The 24920-nt window shown below is 38.0% G+C and overlaps 1 protein-coding gene across 1 annotated transcript in view; it reads right to left on the reverse strand.

Annotated features, from left to right (window-relative positions):
- Nucleotides 1–15614: 15614 nt before the first annotated feature.
- Nucleotides 15615–24920, reverse strand: part of C1H8orf74 (chromosome 1 C8orf74 homolog) — a 66266-nt gene continuing 56960 nt past the window's right edge. The window contains exons 3-4 of the mRNA XM_074225354.1: nt 16710–17113; nt 15615–15918 (exon numbers count right to left, since the gene is read on the reverse strand). Coding sequence (XP_074081455.1) covers nt 15697–15918; nt 16710–17113 — 626 coding nt within the window. The 3' untranslated portion in view covers nt 15615–15696. The remainder of the gene's footprint in view (nt 15919–16709; nt 17114–24920) is intronic.

Here is a 24920-nt window from a genome sequence, read left to right on the forward strand (position 1 = left end):
CAGAATTTTATTTTTTGTTTTCTATTTCTCCAGCACTTTGTGTTAGGCAGAAATGAAAAAAAGAGGGACTTGCCCAAAGGGGTCTGATTTACAGAATGAAGGATAATTATATACTGCTTTAGGGCAGTGGGGGGGGCACAATAGATAGACTTCTGGCCTGGAATCAGGAAGACCAGAGTTCAAATCCTCAGTTATTTACTAATTGTATAACCTTGATCAAGTCACTTAACCCTGTTTTCCTCAGTTTCTCATTTATAAAATGAGTTGGAGAAAAATAAAAAGGCCAACCACTGTCATAGGGTTTTTTTTTCTTTTTGGCCTTTTTGCAAGGCAATGGAGTTAAGTGACTTGCCCAAGGTCACAAAGCTAGGTAATTATTAAGTGTCTGAGGCTGGATTTGAACTCAGGTCCTCTTGACTCCAGGACTGGTGCTCTATCCATTTGTGCCACCTAGCTGCACCTACTCTAGTAGTTTTGCCAATAAAACATTAAATGGGGTGACAAAGAATCGATCATGATTGAAATGACAGAACAACATACATTGCTTTAAAGTTTTCAAGACACTTTACATTATAAATCACCTGTCCCTGGAACTTCCCCAAAACTTTGTGAGGTAGATGATATTATTATTTGTGACTTACAGATGAGAAAACTAAGATTTAGAGACTTACTTATGACAGTCATACAATTAATGAATATGAGAGATGGGATTTTAAATCACATCTTTCTGGTTCCAAGCCTTGCAGTCCAGTTCCTAAGTCACACTGACTCTAAAATGGAATGGGGGAAAAAATCAGAATACAGGTGTCCCAACTCTCACTGCAATTACTCAGTCTACCATTCTTGACTATTTGCTTGGATATAAAGGGCCTAGGTTTCAAATGAAGGATAGAAATGGGACAAAGAATATGATTTTCTGTGCAGCATAGGAGAGCTCTTACCTTTTTCAGTCTGTGAGGAACTGCTGATGACTTTTCTCAGTTTTCCCCTGCTCCATTCACAAATGGTTTTAGTTTCCTGCTGAAATATGGGTCCTCCTAGGTACCAGGTAACCCTCCCATCATGGAGGGTGACTTGGCCCACCTGTATCCTAATGTCATATGCTAGCTAAAGGCACATATACATGGCCTGCTAAGACAGCTGTTGGTTTGAAGTTGCCATGGCTCAGGGGAGCTCAGTTTTGGCATGAATTGAAGTTACAACTCCCACACTAACTCCCATTGGAGAAAACATAGTATTCTCTCTGAAAGTTGAGATTGAGGGTTAGGATGGGGAGGGGGAAGAGTCCAAAGAATAAGTACTGGGATATAGAAGGCAGAACTGGAAATCAGGGACTATGGGAAAACTCAGATTTTGGTTCTTGCCATAGCCCTGCCATGACTTATGGGACCTTGGATCAATCAGTTTATGACCTTTTTGGGGGAAGGAATATGAAACTTCTGGGATGAGCACAGGTTAAATACGAAGTAAATAACAGCTTCAATTTTTAATAAAGTTCATTAGCAGCAGTTACTTATCCTGACAGGAGGCAGAATTGACTCATATTTGAATCCTTACTCTGCAGCTTACTGCTTATGTGACCTGGGGCAAGTCATAGCTTCTTTGAATCTCCATTTCTCCTATGTAAAAATGCTCTGTCTGCCTCATTGTTAGAGTCAAATAATTTAATTTAATTCAAGAGTCTACTCTGTACCACTCATTGGCAGGGTGTGCCCAGCACACAATACTGTGGTGGTGGAGAACAAAGAACAAAGTCCTGATCCTCAGGAAGCCTATATTCTTGGGGTAGGAGTGATAAAAGAATTTACCAGGCTTTAAAATCTATCTTTTGTTAATTCAAGTTTTTGTTGACATATTTTGTTTTTATAACAAAATATATCCCTACCCATTACTTTCCCCCAAAGACATCTTATATCAATGAATAAAAAGGAGGAAAATAAAACCCTTTTTAAGGAAGACTATCATCAACCAATTTCAATATTTTATGCAGTGTTCCATATATAAACCCATAGTTCCCTACCTTTACAAAGAGGCATGGAAGGTGAATTTTCATATTGCATTTTTGGGGCCAAGTTTAGACATTATGATTCCATTGTATTTCTTGATTGTTGTTGTTTTATTTTTAAAAAATAAATTCCTTTTAATTATGGCAATAGGGGTGATGGCTTACCCAGAGTCATACAGCTAGGCAATTATTAAGTGTCCAAGGTCACATTTGAACTCAGGTCCTCCTGACTCCAGGGCTGGTATCTAATCCACTACACCATCTAACTACACCTTCAAATAAATTTCATGAAGATGAGGTGCACTAAGGAGGTGCCAGTATCCGAGAGGAGAAGGGATATATTTGAAAGATGTTGCAGAGTTGAAATGGACAGGTATTAGCAGGAGATTAGATATTGTGGTGAGAGAGGGAGGAATCCTGGATGGTTGCTAGGTTGTGAACCTGAGGGTTTGGGAGGATGATGTTGCTTTCTCTAATAGGGAAGATAGGAAGGAGAAAGAGTGTAAGGGGAAAGATGTTCATTTTGGATATGATGAGTTTAAGATGTCAACTGGATATCTAGTTGGAAATGTTTGAAAGGTTCTAGAGATGAAAAATTGGAGGTCAGCAGAGAGATTGGGGTAGGTTAAGTAGATTTGAGAATCATTAAAATGCTAATTTAACAATCTCTCAAAATGAATCATGAATTGATGTCTTAAGTCTCAATATCCCAAATATTATATATATATATATATATGTGTGTGTATATGATATAGTAGTTATATCACTTATTTGTTTTTAAACTGTTTTGCTATTAGTTTTTTGGGTTTTTTGTCAATGTATGCTTGTGAATCTTTTGAGTGTTAAGCATTCCTTTTGTACAAAGGAGATAAATAGATAATTTACATCATACAATGCGATCTTTCTACTTTGTTTCTTGAGGACATCAACCCATATGAGTCAAATTTAAGCTTTAAGTAATTTTTCCTTAAAGTTCAGGAGTGAGATTATAGAGAGACAAGGTCAAACCCTAGGTATGAACTGGTCCATTTATGTGCCTGTAAAAATTGAGTAAAAAAGGGAGAAGGCAGGTACCTAACCTCTTTTGGGACTAGGAGAAATTGTAGTTGTTACACTTGTCTTTCCACAACCCTCTAACATTGTTTTTTCCCATCTTTTATCATCTTTGCTAATTTTCTGGGTATGAGGTGAAACCTCACAATAGTTTCTACTTGCATTCCTCTTAGCAATTGTGATTTGGAATAGTCTTTCATTTGATTGTTAATATTTTGCATTTCTTTTTAAAAGAATTATCTTCATACACTGACTTCTTAACCATTGGGGAAAGGCTTTTGATTTTCTGTATTTATGTTAGTTTCCTATCTTATATATCAGACTCACAACACATTTTATCTCATCTGAGCCTTACGTAAACCCACAGGAGGAATTATAAATCTAATCCATATTTTACAGGTGCAGAAACTGAGCAAATGATAAAGTGAACATAATACACATGAAAGAACCTTGAAGATTGCAAGACACTATTCAAATAGGAATAATAATAGCTCACTTTTTATGGAGCTTTTTTTTCAAAAAACCCTTTGAGATAACTAATACAAATCTTATTACTCCCATTTCACAGATGAAGAAACTGAACTTCATAAAAGTAATGCTTCTGTGGCCAGAAAGTAATAGTACTAATGATTGTGAAAAGGCTGAAAATTGGGTTATTTGCTTCTCTAGGTCATTGAACTTGGCTTTTCTTTCCTTTGCTACAATCCCAACCTCTCAGCACTTGATTTGTGGGCAATAACCTGACCTTTTTTTCTGATATCTGTCTCAATCTACCAGATATTCATCAGTTCTCTCATATTGACAATTACCACTCCCCCAAACCATTTTCAACTCCCAGGATCATTAGGAAAAAAATAATCCCAACTATAATAACAATTTATTGTATCCTACTTTTTATGACTCCATTTTGGGAATTTTCTTGGTAAAGATCCTGAATTGATTTACAATTTCCTTCTCCAGCTCATTTTATAGATGAGAAAACTGAGGCAAACAGGGTTAAATGACTTGCCCAGGATCACACAGCTAGTAAGTGTCTGAGGCTGGATTTGAACTCAAGATGAGTCTTACTGATTTAAGGTCTAACCCTTAAATGTCATCACCAGCTGTCTCAATATAACAATAACATTTTTATGAAGCTATACATGCATGATTTCATTGATCATTATAATCCTGTGAGGAGATTGTCTGGGTATTATTACTATCATTTTACAGATGTGGAAACTCACAAATAGTGTAGGTAGAACCCAATGGCACAGCCTCTGGTATGGCTACAATAGCCACCCTCTTTTCCCTTCACTTCTATACCATCAGTAGATGATCAGATTGACTATTGGTTGCTTCAGAAGAGTTTGACGCTGGTGAAAAGCATTCTGATCACACCCTCTTAAGAAGGAACCTTTTAGCACAAAAAACAACCTCTCTGGTAGCTGAATCCACCCTTGCAGTCAACTGTTTTCTATGTGTCCTGACAAACATCAGTGCCTAGGAAAGCCTCAGCAGATGAGCTCTAGAAAGCACCTGTGGGAATTAAGAGAGATGAAAGATAAGCCCATCACTGGCTATGTTCCACAGCCCTGTGCTTCATCACGAAAAGAGAGGGCAAAGGGTAGGAGCCAGTGCCTGGTGAGCAGATTATGGGGCCAGGAAGGAGGAGTACAGAGTTTGGTAACAAGCTCCCTGGCCTGATTTCTTTGGGGCCCGACCAAAGCCTAATCTGCAGGGCTACAGTCCCAAGATAACAGTAGGAGAGGAGCAACTGGTTGCCTGAGGAATCGTGTGATACAATGGAAAGAGCTGATCTACAAGCCAGAAGCCCTGACCCTGCCTCTTCTTTATTAACTAACTCTATAGCTCAGCACTGCTTCAATAATAACAAAGACAACAAAAACCAATAACAAGTGTATAATATATCTGTATATGTTAGTTTGTGTATAAGTACATGTACATGGGTAAATATGTTTATGGTATATGTGTGGATATTTGTTTTTGTGGAATCATTTCAATTGTGTCCAACTCTTTGTGACTCCATTTGGGATTTCTTAGCAAAGATACTGGAGTGATTTATCATTTCCTTCTTCAGCTCATTTTATAGATGAGGAAACTGAGGCAAACAGAGTACAGTGACTTGCCCAGGCTCACATACCTAGTAGTTATTGGAGGCTGGGTTTGAATTTAGGTCTTCTTGACTCCAGGCCTAGTGTTTACCATCATTATACCATCTAGCTGCCATGAGTATATTTTTAGGACTTTTGGAATATCTTGTATAAACATATATTTATGTCTATGTATGTATATATACTTATTTGTGTGTGTATATACAAAACTATGTATGAATATATACATATACACAGACCCATTCATGTTTATATGTGGGGCAACTAGGTGGTGCAGTGGTGGTGCACCAGGTCTAGAGTCAAGAAAATCTGAGTGAAAATCTGAACACTGGTTGTGTGAACTGGAGGAAAGACACTTAACCCTGTTTGCCTCAATTAACTCATCTGTAAAATGAACTGGAAAAGGAAATGGCAAACAATTCTAATATCTCTGTCAAAAAAAGCACTGGAAAGAGGCCATGAAGAATTGGACATAACTGAAATGTCTAAACAACTACATAGATATACACACAAATACATGTATGCTATTAATATTCATAATAAGACTAGTCAGCACTAATATAGTGCCTATTGTGTACCAGCCACTATTCTAAACACTTTACAAATACTATTTCATTATTCTCACAGTAACTCTGTTAGGTTGGTGCCATATTATTCCCATTTTGAAGCTGAGGAAATGGAAACAGACAGAGGTTAGGTATTTTTCTAAGGGTCACGCACTAAGTAAGATCAGATTTGAACCCAGGTGTTGCATATTCCAGGCACAGTTCCCTATGCACTGTCTCATACACATACTCACACACACACAGACACACATACATATGTATATCCAATCCCACCCACCTATCCATCCACCCATCCACTCACCTACCCACCCATTCATCCAATCCATTCATCTATCCATCCATCCATCCTCATTCCATGTGTAGGAGTTTTTTTCTGATCTAAATTGGAACTTGTCTATAATTTAAAACTTTTACACACAATGCAAAAAAGTGTGATTTTCCTCTGATTGCACCGTATACATTATAGGCAAGATACAAACTTCGGTCTTCTTGACTCTAAGGTCATTCTCATGATAAAGTCTTTAAGATGTACAAAGGTTTTCACGTACTAATGTACATTTGAGCCTGGAAGGAAGGTTATTTTCTAGGGCTATTATTATTCCCATTTCATAAATGACAAAACTGAGACTGAGAGAAGTGACCTTCCCACAACTTGGTAAGTATCATAATTAGGACTTGAATTTTTCAAGGAAGGTGAGCTTTTGTCTATACCACATTGTTTCATGGGACTGTGGTAGGATGAAATGAAATCACATACATGCAAGAGCTTGGACCTGGGGAGGGGTTATGCAAATATCAGATTAAATTGTTATTGTTCATCTGTAAAGTCAGAGGACTACCTTTGATGGTTGAGAGGATGCAACTATTTTGTTGCTCTATTTGGGGGAAGGATCACTGGACCTAAGTGGGGAGAAAAGGAAGGGAAGACATGTTTATGCCACAGTATGACTCCTCTCCTGTTACCTTACCTTGTATAATTAAGTTGTTGTCAGCGAATCTGTCTCTGTATATGAAGGTCCATTTTTGACAGTAAGCCCTCATTCCAGGAGAGCAACTGTGTAGTAGACCTTCAAGGAGTAAAGTAGAAAGCCATGGATTTTCACCTCAGCCAAAAAGAGAAGTTGTATCACTGGAAAGCCCAATCCCCAACCTACGTACCTATACTGGGGATTCCATGCTCTATTCACATCCTTGCCCCAAAATAACCTTAAAGAAGGGGAGAAATCTATAGCCCTATAGTGTAGCATCAATTAAATCATCATATCAAGTGCAAAAAAAATGAATAGGAAAAGGGAAAGGCAAAATGATAGAGTGCCCAGCTTCTCTAACTCAACATGAGATCTACTACACAGTTGCTATAATCATTCTCTTTGTGTTACTAGGAAATGGATTTGACAAAATAGTAGTTGAGCATCAAAAGTAGAAGAGAGGGTGTTGCTGTTAAAGTCACAAGATACAACTGATTCTCTGTGTAGGCCAAGATACCCTTTCAAAGATCCCTTTGATGCTTGCTTCACTACTTTTGTGATATCATCATATTTGACAGGTTTCTCTAGGAGGCAGGTCAGATCCACAAGAGATACATTGAGAACAGGACCATAAAAGGTCATTTCTTTGAGCAGAATTCCCATCTAGCTCAGGTACGAACTTGCCATAGCCTTAGCAACACAAGTGGAAGGTGGAATGATGTTTTGGACAGCACCATATCCATCATGCCGCAGTTATCCAAAGGGATAACAGTAATGGTATGGACTGTGGTCATGAGCTCTTCCAGATCTAGTAAAGGAATTATTGTATCAAAGGGTATGCACAGATTGGTTACCCTTTGGACATAGTTCCAAACTGTTCTCCAGAATGGTTGGATCAATTCACAACTCCACCAACAGTGCATTACTATCCCAGTTTTCCCACATGCTCTAAAACATTTATCATTTTTTTTTATCGTTAATCAATCTGTTGGGTGTGAAGTGGAACCTCAGAGTTGTTTTAATTTGAATTTTTCTAATCAAAAGTGATTTAAAGAACTTCTTCATAAGCTCATAAATAGCTTTGATTTCTTTATCTGAAAAAGGTTCATATCCTTTGACCACTTATCAATTGAGGAATGATTTGTAGTCTTATTAATTGACTCAGTTTTCTATGTATTTGAGAAATGAGCCCTTTATCAGAGACAGTTTGCTATGAAGATTGTTTCCTTGTGTTCTACTTCTAATCTTGGTTGCATTGGTTTTGTTTGAGCAAAACCTTTTTAATTCTAATTTAATTAAAATTATCTATTTTTTATTTTGTAATGGACTCCCCTGTTTGGCTATGAATCTGTAAATTACTCAACTTCTCCTTTAAGAATTTGGATTCTAAGGGGCGGCTAGGTGGCGTAGTGGATAAAGCACTGGCCCTGGAGTCAGGAGTACCTAGGTTCAAATCCAGTCTCAGACACTTAATAATTACCTAGCTGTGTGGCCTTGGGCAAGTCACTTAACCCCATTGCCTAGCAAAAAAAAGTTAGATACAAAAGAAATATAATTACCTAGCTGTGTGGCCTTGGGCAAGCCACTTAACCCCATTTGCCTTGCAAAAACCTAAAAAAAAATTTGGATTCTAAATCCCTTGGGATATATATACATACATACATATATATATATATATATATATATATATGTGTGTGTGTGTGTGTGTGTGTGTGTGTGTGTGTGTGTGTATACATATTTGCATATATATATTTAGAGTTAATATTTTTTTCATTGTCTATGGTGCCTTTAGCAAGATGCAGTTTCCTTCTTATCTCTTTTAATTAGATCTAATTTTGCTTTTTCTTTGTCTGAAATAAGCTTTGCTTCCCCTGCTTTTTTTTCCCTTCAGCTGAAGCATAATAGATTCTGCTCCAGTCCCTTACCTTTACTCTGCATGTGTCTCTCTGCTTCAAATGTGTTTCTTTTAAACAACATATTGTATAGGATTCTGGTTTTTGCTCCCAGTGCTATCTGCTTCTATTTTATGGGAGAATTCATACCATTAATTTTCACAATTATGATTACTGACTATGTCTTTCCCTTTATTTTATTTTTCCTCCTATTTGTCTTTTCTCTCTTTTTATTCTTTCCCTCCTCTAAGATGTTTTACTTCTATCACCTTCTCTGGTCTGCCTTCTCTTCTATCAGTCCCCACCCCCTTTATTTAATCTCATTTCCTCCTACTTTCCTGTTGGGTAGGATGGATTTCTATATTCAGCTGATTGTGAATATCATTCCCTCTTTGAACCAATACTGATGAGAATAAAGTTCAAAGGAGATTCATTGCCCACTCTCCCATTTTTCCCTCCACTGCAATAGGATTTTTTTTGCCTCTTCATGTGAAATAATTTCTTCCATTCTATCTCTCCCTTCTTCCTTCATCCAATGTCTTCCTCTTTCTCATCCTTTAATTTTTTATACAATTTTATACAAATTCACTTGGCTTATATATCCATTTGTCTATGTACATTCCTTTTAGTGGTACTATTAATGATACAATTTTGCAAGTATCATCTTCCCATGTAGAAATGAATGTAAACAGCACAGTTCATTGAATACTTTCTTTTCCCTTCTTGGATTTCTCTTTGGTCTTGATATTATAATTTTTTTGTTTAATTCTGGTCTTCTCCTTATGAAAGCTTGAAGTCTTTCTATTTCATTGAATAATGATTTTTCCCCTTAGAATATTATGCTTAATTTCACCAATTATGTTATTTTTGGTTGTATTTCTAGTTTCTTTGCTTTCTAGAATATCATGTTTCATAACCTCTGATCCTTTAATCTTGCAGCTGCTAAGTCCTGTGCAATTCTGATTGTGGCTCCCTGATATTTGAATTCTTTCTAGTCCCTTGCAGTATTTTTCTCCCTTGACCTCATAGTTCTGAAATTTGACTACAATGCTCCTTGGAGTTTTTACTTTGAGATTTGAGTGGTGAATTTCCTACTTTGCCCTCTAGTTCCAGCACATCAGGGAACTTTTCCTTAATAGTTTCTTAAAAGACACTGTCTAGGTCCTCCTTTTGATTTTGACTTTCAGGTAGTCCAGTGATTTTGACACTTTCTCTCAGATCTGTTTTCCAGCTCAATTATCTTACATTAAGTTATTTTATATTTTCTTCCATTTTTTCATTCTTTTGAATTTGTTTGATTAATTTTTGGTATTAATTTTTGAAGTCATTAGCTTCTACTTGTCTTATTCTAACTTTTAAGGAGTTATTTTCTTCAGTGGATTTTTGTATCTTCTTTTCCATTTGACCAATTTTATTTTTTAGGCAGTTTTCTTTTTCCATGCCATTGACTCTTTTTTTACACAGTCCTTTTGCATCACTCTCATTTCTTTTCACAATTTTTCTTTTACTTCTCATATATGATTTTTTAATCTCATTTTTGAGTTTTCCATTAATTTTTTCTAGGCTTGGGATCATTTCATCCTTTTCTTTGAGATTTTGCCTATAGATGTTTTGACATTGTTGTGTTTTGATCTTCCCTATCACCATTATAATTTCCTCATCTTTTTTTGACATTATTTCTTTTGTTTAAATTTGAGCTCTGCTTCCAGGATGGAAGGGGCACTATCTTAGACTTTTGTGTCAGGAGCTGCAGGCCTTAACTAATGCTGCTCTGAGGTCCGTAAGAGATCTTCACATCTGATACTGCACTGAAAGCTGCTGAAGGCCATAGAAGTCAGGCAGTTTACCTGGTGCTGAGCCAAGGTCCTAGTTATTGAGTCTGGCATGTACTGAGGCCATTGGGCACCAGCTCTAGAGTCAGGAGGACTTGAGTTTATATTTGGTTTCAGACACATAATAATTACCTAGCTGTGTGACCTTGGGCAATAGTTTTTCGGGGGGTGGGGGCCCTCTAGCAGCTGGTGGCTGCTTGTTTGCCCAGGGCTATGTTGAAGCATTGTGGAGCTTCTGGAGGTTTACTGTTTATCTGGAGTTACACTGAAGCATGTTGTGGCTTTCAGAATGGGAATCTGTCCTTCCACTGGCTGTGCTGAGGTAAGTGTGGGATACTCCTGACAGCATTTGCCAGCTCCATCACACTGGGTCTCAGGATTTCCCACTGGTTTCCTGAGGTGGGGCTTACTGCTGGTTTGCTAGGATGCTTCTTAACCTGGACTGCATTTCCCTTTTACCTGGGATAGACCTTTCTTGCTGGTTTTCCAAATATCTTGGGCTAAAAGATTGTGTCATGCTATCTTTTTGCTGGTTCTTCTTGCTTCAGAATTTGTTTTGGTGTGCTATTTAAGATTGTTTGGAAATGAATATAGGAGAGTTACAACAATTTACTGCTTACTCTGCTGTCTTAGTTCCTGGACCATTACTGATAATCTTAAGGGAATTATCTTATTTCTAATAGTTCACTCCAATCACAAGATAGGGGAATCAGCAAAAGGAGCAGAGATAATGACCTACTTGGCTCCACCCTCCAAGTATGCCCCTGTCTTTCCCATCATGGCAAAGGCATAGTATACTTTACGACACATTTGATTCCAGCATCTCTCCATTTAATATCGCTAGCATTCCACTCTTAAAAGATAGTAAATGGTTTTTCCATTGATCAAAAGCTTTCCATTCTCAGTTTTGACAGTGCCCTTGAATTTATCATGGGTGAAATTATATTTTTTTTTGGGGGGGAAGCAATGGGATTAAGTGACTTGCCCAAAGCCACACAACTGAGTAAGTATTAAGTGTATGAGACTAGATTTGAACTTGGGTCCTCCTGACTCCAAAACTGATGCTCTATCCACTGCGCCACCTAGCTGCCTTAGATTGAAATTGAAACATATAAACCATGTAGAAGTGAATGAAGAGGTCATTGATGACCACAGTGTGTCTCTACTCTGCCTGAGTTGGATGCAGTCCTGATGACCTGGCACCCAATACAGACAAATCCATCAACTCCAGTCTTTATCAACTTGTTACAGAGATATGACTGAAGGAGTGGATTCTGGCACTATGCTTGGGAGAAGAACTGAGAGCCTCCACTCATTTTTATGTCATTTATTAGAACCATAAACTGTCAGAATTGCAAGGGCCCTCTGAACATTCAACTCAATGCCTTAATTTTAGAGAGTTAGAAACTAAGTTCCAAGAAATAGTTGGATTAGGAATAGAAATGAAGTCTCTTGATCCCCTAGGCCAGTTCATTCTTTTTGGTCAATGTTTCCAGTCATATAATAGTATGTAGTCCGAATTTCAACTGGATTGTGATTTTATTGATGTGGACATTCTAATGTACAGAATAAAATCCATCTATATGTGCTCATCCTGTTTGATTCCTGGTCATATCTTTCCATTAACTTGCCATAGGAGGTCCATTTGACAGATAGCAATAGTAATACATGGGTTGTCCATATTTTTCTGATGATATTCTTCATACTGCTTCTTTTACACATCTTCTCATTGTAATGTATTATAACCTGTTCCTAGATACTATGAATCTCACCATTATTCTTAGCTACAGTTCTTTGTATATTGTGACCTTGTGATTCAAAACCATACAGTATCACTGGAAGAATATGAGTAGAAAAAGGAGCTTGAGTGCAGTTAGGTGGCACAGTGGATAGAGCACCAGCCCTCGAGTAAGGAGGACTTGAGTTCAAATTTGGTCTCAGACACATAATTACCAAGCTGTGTGACCTTGGGCAAATCATTTAACCCCACTGCTTTGTAAAAACAAAAAACAAAAAACAAAGCAACTTTAAGAAAGGAGCTTGGTTTCAGGAGAAAGTTGGCTCACTAAAATAACTTCAGTTCATTAGTTCATAAATTAGAACTAAAATAGAATTTGGAGGTCATAAGGGCTATTTTACATGAAGAAACAATCAGAAAAGAGGTCGAGTGATTACTTTAGGATCACAGAGTTCCCCCCAAAATAATCCATTCTATTGTTGACCTTCTCCTCTTGTTCAATTCTGGACCTTGTTTCTTGCTCATTTCTCATCATCAGTCATTATTTTGAGAAATAGCCATGACACAATAGATAAGAGACCTTGGTTTAGATCTCTTTACAGAAGTGCTGATGGGTAATCCTGGGCAAATCACTCAATCTCAAAATGTTCTAGCCAACTCTCTAGGACTAAAAATTGTTGAGGTGGAGTCAGTTTAAATGAGAAGAGAGTGTTTCCATATCGAGGGGATTTTCTTTATTGATAAAATTACTGGTCCACTCAATACCTATGATGATGATGATGATGATGATGATGATGAAAACACAGCCCAAGTATGTAGCTGTGGATAGGACCTGATAAATTTTTATATTCTCAGTCAATACTGTAGGGGACTATGTTGATTCATGATTAGAGCAAATAATAGTTTTAAAAAATTATTGTTTTAGCATAATTCCAATTTTTAAGGAGATCTGTGTTGTCAAACTGAAAGAAGGATTTTCAAAATTCTACTTTGAGTATATATGATAATTTTCATAATCATTTGAGGCATTGGTATTATTTTTGCCATCTGCTTCTTTGATAGCACTTCAGGAGTTTGTGTTAAGTATTACTTTTCAATGTGTTCTGTTTCTTCAGCTCATCCCTCTTCAGATTTAACTAAGTTCTCAATTTCTCTTCTTTCACCTGATCTGCATTTAGAAATGATGTGTTTATTACATTTTCCTGTGTCTTCAAGCTGAGGATGTTCTTAATAAAAAGCAATCTAAAGTCCTATAATTGTCAAAATTTGTTTCTACCTTTATTATGTGCTAGCACTTACTGCTTAATCAAAGGGTATATCATTTTCAATACATTCCATTTGCATTCTTGCTTGCTCACGTTAGTGGATAACATCATTTACATTAAAGTATTTTCAGAGATCAGACATTTATAGTTCTCATTTTTTCTTAAATGTGTCTTACCTTCCTAGGGTTTCAGACACCAAGGAGTACTTCTTGCACAGCTGTCCTCATGTTGAGCTAATCAATGATGACTCTGATTAGGGGTAGCCCTAAAAACTTTTGTCTCCTTGTCTAGTTCTAAGATCCATAATAATTTCACCATACTGGTCAGGGTTCCAACCCAACCAAATAGCTAGTGTTTCATAATTTCCATCAGACCTTCACATCTATCTCAGGAAAGACAGTCACTGCTGTATAATATCCTGGTTAGCCTTCCCTTACTCTGATGTTGCTCTACAATTTCCATGACATGGATATGAACCAGTTGGGCTTTGATGGAGCTTTCATCATCATCATCATCATCATCATCATCATCATCATCATCATCATCATCATCATCATCATCATCACCACCACCACCACCACAGCTATGGTAGAGTGGAATATGGCTTTGCTACTTACTACCTACGTGACCTTTGAGAAAGTTACTTCAGTCTTCTGGGTCTCCATTTTTTCCTCTATAAAATGAGAGAATTGTTAATAATTTTTTAGATAGCCTTTTTAAGGCTCACATAACCAGATACATGTGACATACAATATAGAGGTCATTCTTGGAAATAAGCCAAAAGTAATAGAGTAAGCCCTTTCCCTTCCCCCTCCACTTAACAGCACCTAAACAGAATGGGAATTCTTTACATGGTTCTCATTGTCTCACTGATAAGCCTTTGTCCTAGTTCAATTCCTTGGGAACTCAAGCTTCTTGGTTGCATCTGAGAAGATCATTGAGTTAGATCCTCTTTATTCCTGCTCCTCAGAATTTCTAAGTTCCTTCAAAGCTCAGCTCCGATGCTATATACTATGGAAATGTGTTCTCTCTTCAAATAATTATGTCTTTACTTCTCTGCTTGTTCCTTGTATCTTCCCCCACCCTTTTAGTAGAATGGAAGCTTCTTGAGGGCAGTGACTATTTTTACTTTTTTCCTTTTTATCTCTAGTGCCTAGCACAATGCCATGAACATTTAATAAATGGTTAATAAATGTTTGTTGGATTATAATTTGGGAAAAGGGAAGGAGAAGGGAGGGAGAAAAAGCAGGGAGGAGGATGAGGAGAGAGAGACAGAGAGAGAGAGAGAGAGAGAGAGACAGAGAGAGAGAGAGAGACAGAGAGACAGAGAGACAGAGAGACAGACAGAGAGCCAGAGACACACAGACAGAAAGAGAGAGGAGTGAGAGTTTTAGAGTGTGTTGACAAGAAAAGGCAGAATAGTGGGATTTTTTTTTTCATTCTTAGAGAAAATTCTGCTTAAGAACTTTTATGAGATTTTGTGAGGACCCCACCAAGGTTTTACCTAGATTTGTGATATCAGACACTGGGACCCCAATTGACACATTTTTTCTAAAGTTACAAGAACCCAATTGACACATGAAGTTTTCTAAAGTTACAAGAGTTCTTCAGAAGTCATCTTACCCATTTCTCTATAGGCAGGCCTGTATTTAAATTCCCAAGAGAAAAATGCATTTTCTCTTTTCAAAGATCCTGAGAGAGAGAGAGAGAGAGAGCACCAACCATTCTTACATCCTAGAACAGGGACAGGCAACCTCTGACTTAGAATTTCAAGCCTAGATCTGGCTCTGCCAAGGCAACCACAGCTATACTCGAAATTCAGTAAATCCAGGAGCTTTTTAGGGATGAATTAAATATTTGAACAAACACAGCCTTTGAATGATGTTAGAAATATCCAAATGGCCCTTGACAGGCCCCTAGACATATGCCCTAGAACTATGTGCCACTTAGGAAATCTTTACAAACATAAGCCCTAATTTTTCCCTGTTACAATTTGAGTTCACTTTCATTGGTTTTTCCCTCAATAGAGAATAGGTCATTAGAATTTATGGAGCAGATCCTATATGGATGATACCAATACTAGGTGGTAATGAAGAAAAGCTTATTATTCCACCACTAAGAAAAATGTTGATTTTCACAGCTGTCACAGCTATGTCTCATATAGAGGTATGGCTATAAGTGTTGATTTAAAAAAAATGCATTTAATTTCCAGGAAGTGTCTAAGTCACTTGGAAACAGTGTATTTCTCAAATTGGGCACTAGTCTAATTCTTTTTTTTTTCTTTGATTTTCTTGTTTTTTTCCTTTTTGAGATCCATTTGACTTGCATGGCTTTCATCTGGAGGGTATGGAAGAGGAGCTTTCAAAGTCTTCTTTTGCAATTTTAGATCTAATATTGCATACATGGTCTTTATCTCATTCTCCAAGAGTTCCTTCAGGGACTCAATCTGTGTGTGGATGGCTTTGTGGATGACATCTTCCAATGCCTGAAAAGAAAGAGGACACAACTGGTTTTGAGGGTTCAATAGGGAGTCAGAAGAATGGTTGGGCTAAGAGACAATGAACTAGGAGTCTCATTTTTTGTCCTTTCCTTCCTCTGTGACCTTAGATACAGTTCCTTCTAGCAGGGCAATTTACTGCCATTGGATAAAGGTGAGCACACATGAACTAGAAGTTAATGAACTTGAGTTCCAGTCCCAGCTCTGTCCTTACCTTATCTTGTGCATTTATAGATGGTTTCTCTAATAGGTTAATCTATTAGTTGGCCACTGGACAAAACTTTTACATTTAGTGTGATTTTGTCTTAACCCACATGGAGGAATCCTATAATATAAAAGCTAGGAAGCACTATTTTAGTCCCTTGTTTTTCAATCTTTCTAATCTCAGATCACAGTAATAAAGTTCCTTCAGACTGCTAAATGAGGAGTTGGACTAAATGAAGTCCCTACTAGTTTTATATCTGAGACTCTGTACTTGTAATCCATATGAACTTTCAATGATAATAATGACAATAAAAACAAAAAAATTAAGAATTGGGGAGATTCATTAAGAAGAAATGGGATATGAAGGAGAGAAGAGGAACCAAAAGAGTTAATAATGGGGGGTAGAGAAGAAAAGATAGGAAGAGAAAGAGAAAGAAAGGGGGAAGAAAAAAAGGGGAAAAGAAATGGGAATGGAATTTACACCATGGGTAGGATTTGAACACAGGTCTTCGTAAGTTCAAGTCCAGTTCCCTAACTACTGCTCAATGCCATCGCTTCGCATTATTGCGTCTTACCTCTCGGTTTAGGACCTCCATTTTTTTCAGGGTGATTCCTTCAAAGATCTTCTGCATTGTATGCTCTTTTTCCAGGTGCAGAGTCTCCCTCAGAAGCAACATATTGGTCCGGTTCTGTACCTCAGCAGCTGTGAGCTCAGCCACCTTCTGTTGATACTTCCAAAGCTCTTTATCAACACCTTCAGACAATGGAAGGGGCAGCGGTGGAGGGCAGAGGATTAAAGATTCCTTGTTCTGTTGCACATCCTGATCTTTACAGAGGACATACTGGTAGAGTTTTAAATGCCGGATGAAAGTGTTATGAAAATAGTCACAGACTGCCATCAGATTGGGAGGATTAAACTTTACTTCATATTCTTTGAGCTTGTTCCCAAGTATCTTTAAGGCCTGGGTAATGGAGCAATCTGGGAACATAAAGAGATAGAAGTAGAGCATGAACTTTCTGAAGAGAAATCCAACAAGCTACCAGACCAACAGTATCCATCTCCCTCAAGGTCAAGGAAAATATTGTATGCTGAAGACCACAGGGTACAGATAGACTATGTTGGGGTTTGGTCATTGAAGAGAAGACCTTGAGATGACTAGTCATTTGTTTATTTTGAATTTGCTCTTCTCTCTCTCTCTCTTTGCTTCCTTTGTCAAAGTTTCCAGACCTGGTGTGGGCATGGGAGTGGTTTGCCTAAATATGTGTATGTGTGTGTGTGTGTGTGTGTGTGTGTGTGTGTGTGTGTGTGTGTGTGTGTGTGTGTGTGTGTGTATGTGTGTCTGTGGGTATGTGTGTATGTTTATGGGTATGTGTAAAATATTTCCCCTATTGTGCTTGATACATTTTTTAGCTCATATATATATATATATATATATATATATATATTATATATACATATACATACATATATGAAGATTCTGAAGTGAATTATGTCTGTCTTGGTTATCCAACTGTGTCAGAGGAACAGATTGAAGCTGAAAAATGGCAGGAGGTAGTTTCCTATTTCTGTCCTTTGTGTATGAAAATGTTCATACTTGTTGATAACTAAGAACATGATAAAAAAAATTCTTTTGAAGTCTTACGGGGGTCTGGCTAGGTAGTGGATAGAGCACTGGTCCTGAAGTCAGGAGTACCTGAGTTCAAATCCAACCTCAGACCCTTAATAATTACCTAGCTGTGTGGCCTTGGGCAAACCACTTAACCCCATTGCCTTACAAAAACCTAAAAAAAAGTCTTTCAGGGAGGAGCAGAGGAGTAAAAGTTAAGAAATCTGGCTTCTAAAAGCAACTTTATCATAAACTTTGTTATGTGACTTTGGACAAGTCAGATAAACCCTTTGGGTTTCAGTTTTCTCACCTGTGAAATGGGGGTGAGGGATGATTTAGATAAGAGTCTGCAAACTTTTGATCTAAGGACTAAATCTGGTCTATCTTGGGCCATATAGAAATGGTAATAGATTGAATTTAACCTTTGTGTCACAATTTGCTAGCTTCTGTACTACATTCATTCATTCATTAAACATTTATTTAAGTACTTACTATGCATCAAACAGTGTGCTAAGTAAAAAGAGACAAGACAGTGCCTACTTTCAAGGAGCTTACAATCTAATGGGGTTGGTGATTGTGAAAGTCCCTTCCAGGTGTAATGTTATATTTCCCATTCTATGATTAATTATTTTACCTTAATGTTATGATGACTTTTCTTCTGAAGAACTCAAATAATTTGACAAAGCATGACCCCCAACTCTTCTGCCTAGAAGTTCTGATTGGTTTTGTCTCTCCAAGATTTTTATCTTTTTTTTACCTGTCTCCAGACTCTATGGTTGAGTCATTTAATCTCTCTGAACCATGACAGAATATGGGGTAATATGGACAATGTATGTCAAGTTCCATAGGCCCTTCTAGGAAAGGACTGCTGCATCAGTTAACTCCTGGTGATGGGAATGATTTAAAGAATCCTCTCCCATGTTTTTGCCTGATGGATATTCTTTCCAGTTGTCTTGGTTCCATGAGGCAATATTTACCTTTAATCTTTTCCTAGAGTAAAAAGAGGATGGGGACGTCTCTGTCTTAGAAAAATAATGAAAATGCTTCTGACCTTAGGATTTGGCAGAAACAAGTCCTCACTTTGCCAGCAGTTTAAGTTATGATTTGGACAGAGTCTGGCCTCCTGGGAGATTCTACCCCTCTCCTTCCTCGTATCAGTGAGTTAATTCTCAACGTGTTCATTTTAAAGATTGATATTTATCCCCCTCTTTCCCATACTAAAAGGCAGGTGGGCATCAGTTACAACTACCAAAGTTATCAAATAGTATGATAGAGTAGAAAGTATGACAAAGTGGATAAAGTAGAAAAAGTCAGAGTATTGGGACTTGAATGCAAACTCCATAAAGCATGTGCCCTTATTCTCAATTTTCTCACCTATAAAATGAAGACAACTATATCTTATCTGTCTCATAGTGTTACTGAGAAAATGAATATTAAAAAGAAAATTCTCATTAGTGCAAATGCCAAACTCCCATAGATATTCAACAAGTAAAAACAAAAGAAAAAAGATGGTATTTCTAATGACTAACAAACCATTCAATGATCAGTATATCAGTGCTAGAGATGGACCTTTGTAGGAGGGGATGATCATGAGAATGACCTGCTGGAGAAATTAAAAGTATATAGGAAATGTATACATGTTGGAGTTGGTAAGAAGGACCAACTTCAGAGGCAGTAAAAGAGAAGAGAAAGGAGGAAATGTCAAGGGACTTTTAAATATAGGGAATGGGATAAAGGAGGAGAAGACTAGGGTGAATGACTTCTTGATATCCTCAGCTTTAAGGCTGGGATAGGGAGTAACTTGGGCCATTTGAGGTGAAAAGATTTGGAATAGATATTTTGGGGAATGAGATGAAGAATTAATCAGGGAGGAGTGAATAGTTGCAAATGTATTGTTTTACCTTAGTGATGGCCTGGATGAGTTTAGAGAACATAGATTTATAATGGACCCAGCAAACATTGTATTATTTCTTAAGCTCTGTTCAGTGAGCAACCCAAGAATAGTAGCAGTTGAAGAAATGGATTGTTGTTGTTGTTCAGTTGTGTCCATCTCTTCATGACCCCATTTAAGGTTTTCTTGGCAAAGAGGGGTTTGCCATTTCCTTCTCCAGCTCATTTTAAAGATGAGGAAACTGAGGCAAACATAGTTAAATGACTTGTCCAAAATCACACAGCTAAGAAGTATCTGAGGACAGATTTGAACTTAGGTCTTTTGGTGATCTAGTTGTCCTTGAGATGGATAGTGAGAATAATCCAATGTTATGTTTTAGAAAAGTGATTGAATAGGGTAATAGGGGATTGAAGAGGGGAGAAAATGTAGAGTTGAGAATGGGAAGGAAAAAAATAAGACAGAGTGGGGGCAATTTCTCAAAGAGCTCTGAGAGATAGAGGGCTTGGAGGTCACTTCTAATGATTCACCTATGGCCACTTCCCATGTGATCCATGTGACCTATATGATATGTCACATGCTTTCAAATCCAGTATTCTTTTCATTTTAGAGGCTGTTAAATAGTGCAGTAGATGAGAGTGCTGGTTCTAGAGTTGAAAGACCAGGGTTCAAATCCAGTCTAAGATTCTAATTAATTATATGACCCTGGGCAAGTCATCTTAACCTCTGGCTGTCTCAGTTTCCTCAATTGTAAAATGGCAGTAATGCTAATAGCAATACTTACCTGCCACCCCACCCCACTTATTGTGAGGATCAAATGAGATCTGTGCTAAGTTTCTGGCACAAAGATGCTTAAATAATTGCTCTTTTCCTTCTTCCTTTCTCTCCTGTACCAACCTGGAAGCACATGGATTGGTAGAAAAGAAAGAAGAGGGTGATTCAGCTTGATTTCAAAACTAGTTTCTAGACCAATGTAGAACAACTCTCTTCAACATCAGAATGCGTTTATTTCCTTTGTCATTTGCTGAAGAAATCGCCCTCAATATCAGCCCACAGAGGGGCGGCTAGGTGGCCACAGTGGATAGAGCTCTGGCCCTGGAATCAGGAGTACCTGAGTTCAAATCCGGCCTCAGACACTTAATAATTACCTAGTTGTGTAGCTTTGGGCAAGCCACTTAACCCCGTTGCCTTGCCAACCCCCCCCCCCAAAAAAAACAAACCAAAAAACCCCTTGAAAAATATATCAGTCTACAGAGTAGTTTGTTTGATCACGGACTGTTCCTGTCTCCTTTCTAAAGACACTATTCAGAAATGAACAAGTGGGGGAACCTAGTGCAGTAGTACAGAATGGGCATCTGCTCCTAGCCCACTGACATTCTAATTCATACTGACTTCCCTGGCTTCCTTGAAATCCCAACAAAAACTCCACCTTCTTTAGGAAGCCTTCCTCATAATTCCTCTGAATTCCAGTGCTTTTTCCCTTTCAATTTTTCCTTATTTCTCCTTGATAGAACTTGCTTTGTTTATAGTTGTTTGTATGTTGCTTTTCCATTAGATTGTAAACTCCTAGAGGACAAGGACTGTCTTTAGCTTCTTTTGTATTCCTAACACTTAGCATAATGTCTGATACATAGTAGGTACTTAACAAATGTTTATTGATTGATTGATTGAGAGGTTGAGATCACTTTCATTTTACCTATTGAGGTTTTTGTATCCCTTTTATTATTCCTAATGGCTCCTCAGTTTTGCTTCCCTCTTGATACATGAAACTAGAGCCCAGACTATTGTCTGAGGTCACATATTGAGTTACTGGATTTATATCCACAGCCTCAATGATTATTTAGTTTTCCCTTAATGGACCCAACTTCTTTATTGGGGGGAGGGAGGAAGTTGATTTCAGTTCACAGAAAGGGACAATTCTTAGATTTACTGGTTACAGTTTTTTGGCCCTTGGAGAGCACCTCATAAACTGTAGGTAGAGAAGTCCAGGGCAGGTGACTCAGAAACTCGTGGATTAAATCTCCGGGAGAAGCCTGGGCTGCTTTCCTCAGACAGATCTGTGCCTGCAGGTTCAACTTCAATATCAGGGAGTTGCCTTGATTTGCATTGGCTGCTGGAAACTTCCTGAAGACAACCCCCTTCCCCCCACAACTCCCTGAAGGCCAGCACCTGCATAGAACACTGGAGGCATGGGGACTGGGTGGGGTGGGAGAGGAGGAGGAGGAGGTTCAGAAAGACTGGAAGGACAGCATTATAGAACTTCAAAATCCAGGTCAAAAAGACATTTGATTTTAAGAATCACTAAATTTGCCTCCTCCTGTGACCACCCCTTCTCCCCCCAATACATACAAATAGGGTTCAGGATTTTATAAGATTGATTATGCCCCACATAAATTCTGGAGGTTCTGGCCAGAAAAACCATTGAATAAAGAGTTCTCCCCCCCTCTCCCCGGGGGGATACCAGGTTCCACTAATGCCCCCCTGAAAAACCAGTTTATCTACAGTCACCTCAACTCTAACCAGAAGAGAGTCAAAGCACAGTTTGGAGTTGCATAATTTTTCAGTTCAGGAGGCCTTTATTGGGGCTTACTTTATTTGAAAAAAATTGGGGTAGATAAAGATTCAGTGATGAACAATCTACCTTTTGGGTTCCTGATGGTCATCTTGCATAAAACCTACTCTTGAAGCAAATTCCAAGAAATTTATTCCTACTAAAGTATAAAAGATGGCAAAATCTTAAATGTGTTTGAGGAAAGGATGTGGGAAGGCATTTTTCTGGGAGACAGAGCCCCAGTTGTAGAATGTCTGACTTCTTTCAGAGCTGCTCCCCCTTCAGAGCTGAGTGGATGCTTACGGATGGCTCAGTTACTGATCTGTCTTTTCACTCCTAGGATAATATACTCAAAATGGAAGGAAACTTAGAGGCCCTCTAGTCTAACTCTGTTTTACAAATAAGGATACCAAGAATCAGAAAGCCTAAGTGACTTGCTGAAGGTTATTTAGCAGAACTGGGATTTGCATCCAGGTTGACTGACTCCAAATCCAACAATCATTCTACCATGCTGGTCTTCTCCTCTTCCCTGAAATTAATATTCTGAAGTCCTATTTCAGCACTGGGACTTTAGAATCATAGGTCTGGGGTTTAAATCTCAGCTCTACCACCCAGTAGTTGTGTGACCTTGGGCAAGTGACTTCACTTCAGTGGGCTTCAGTTTCCTCATAGTCTTTTTCAGCTCTCTGAATGATCTAGGATAGTATTATCTAGAATCTCCAATAGGACTCATTTTCTGAAATCTCCAAGGACCTTGGAGACATTGTCTATGAGAGACTAAATGATATAATGGATTTAAATCCAGGAAGACCTGCATTTGAATTCTACCTCTGACCTATACATGCCAAGTGACCACAGGGAAAGTGACTTAACCTAATGCAAAGCTCTTTGGTTGGTCTCCCTGCCTCAAGTATCTCTGTACTTCTCGAATGTCATATTGATCTTCCTAAAACCTAGATCTGACCATATCATCCTCCCTGTCCCTGTATTCAAGAAACTCCATTAACTCATTATCTCCAAGATCAAAACAAACTCCTTCATCTGATTTTCAAAAATTTTCATAACTATCTATTCTTCATACCAGCTCTCATCCTCTTTCACAGCCTCCTCTGTGAGCTGTGGCATTGATTTCCTTGCTGTTCTTCCTGCTCATAACACTGTCCATCTCTGGGCATTTTCACAGACTACCCCCTATGCCTAGAATGATTTCCCTCCTAATCTCTTCTTCCCACCTGGCTTCTCTGACTTCCTTCAAGTCTCAACCAATTTCCCAACTTCTATAAGAGACTTTCCCAGTCCTTAATCTAGATGCCTTCTTTCTGTTGAGTATTTCCAGTTTATCTTGTTGATATCTTCTTTGTACATAGTTGCTGCCATGTTGTCCATGTTGTCTCCCTGATTAGACTGTGAGCTCTTTGAGGGCAGGAACTGTTTTTTTGTCTTTTATTTATTTGGATCCCTATTGTCTAACATTGTGCCTGGCTCTTGGAAATGTCTTGCATAAAGGCTAGTTGATTGACTAATTTAATTTCTTTGAGTCTCAGTATTTCCATTAGAAAAATAGAGAAAATAATTAGTCTTATTAGCTCATGAGACAATTTATATGTAAAATGCTCTGAAAATCTTAAATCACTAAATAAATATTAACTATTATTACAAGGCATGAATCAACAGAATAGATTATTATGGTCAAAGCTAGGGAATTATTTCCACCAGCTTCATATGTCCAGGAAAGTTTGAAATGAAATCTAGCTACTTCTAGTTCAAACCCATCATCTGAGGTCTGAGAAAATTGACTTGTCTAAGGTCACATAGATAGTAGTACTTAAATTAACTCTGTTTGCTTCAGTTTTCTCATCTGTAAAATGAGTTGGAGAAGGAAATGCCAACCACTATAGGCAAAACATTGCCAAGAAAACCCCAAATGGGGTCATGGAGAGTTGGAAACGACACAACAACAAAACAAAGTAAAGAAGAATTTGAATCCAGGTCTTTCACTACAGTTTCTGTGTTCTTCCTACTGTACCACAGCACCACCTGTCATTCACATTTAGGTCAAAGCTGTTGCAACTCAACTTCGATTTCAGGGTTGTCTGATCCTTCATTATCATAAAATGACCAGGCACTATTGTCTGATTGGAAGCATACGGATTTTTGATGAATTCCAGAAACATCCCAGGAAGTTTGAAGTTTTGTTCTAAATTCTTCTGGAGACAAACTGAATTTGTGCTCAATTTGCTTTGTGGCTAATAGGATCTAAGATTAAATTGATGATGAGGTTAGTTCATTGAACAAGGGAAAAAAATCTCCCTTCACTCCTCAGCTTCCAAACTATTTTGAGGTATAATCAGGGAGAAGGGAATGAATACCATTGAGGGTTATTCATATTACCCCTGCTACTGTATTTCTGGGATCTTAGACTGGGGGATGGAAGCAAAAACATGCTCTTCTTATGTTGTCTCACCCATTGCATATAGTCCTTTGCCTCACATTGGATACACAGAAATAGCCCATGGGCAGGGATGAAATTGCTGCTTTAGGTCAGAGTTCAGGATAGGAGCAACATAGAGAAAGAAGAGCTATTTTAGATCTAATATATTCATTTCTGAATTTTGTATGTTCCTTTGTAGGAGATTTAAGAGCTGGGTCTGTAGCCTTCCTCCTAATTTCTTCCCTTTTCAAGACCTGCAATAAGCTTCTGGCATTTACTCATTGTCTCCATCTTCACCCCCTTCCCTTG

Source organism: Macrotis lagotis, chromosome 1 (genome assembly GCF_037893015.1).
Source record: "Macrotis lagotis isolate mMagLag1 chromosome 1, bilby.v1.9.chrom.fasta, whole genome shotgun sequence".
Lineage (NCBI taxonomy): Eukaryota > Metazoa > Chordata > Mammalia > Peramelemorphia > Peramelidae > Macrotis > Macrotis lagotis.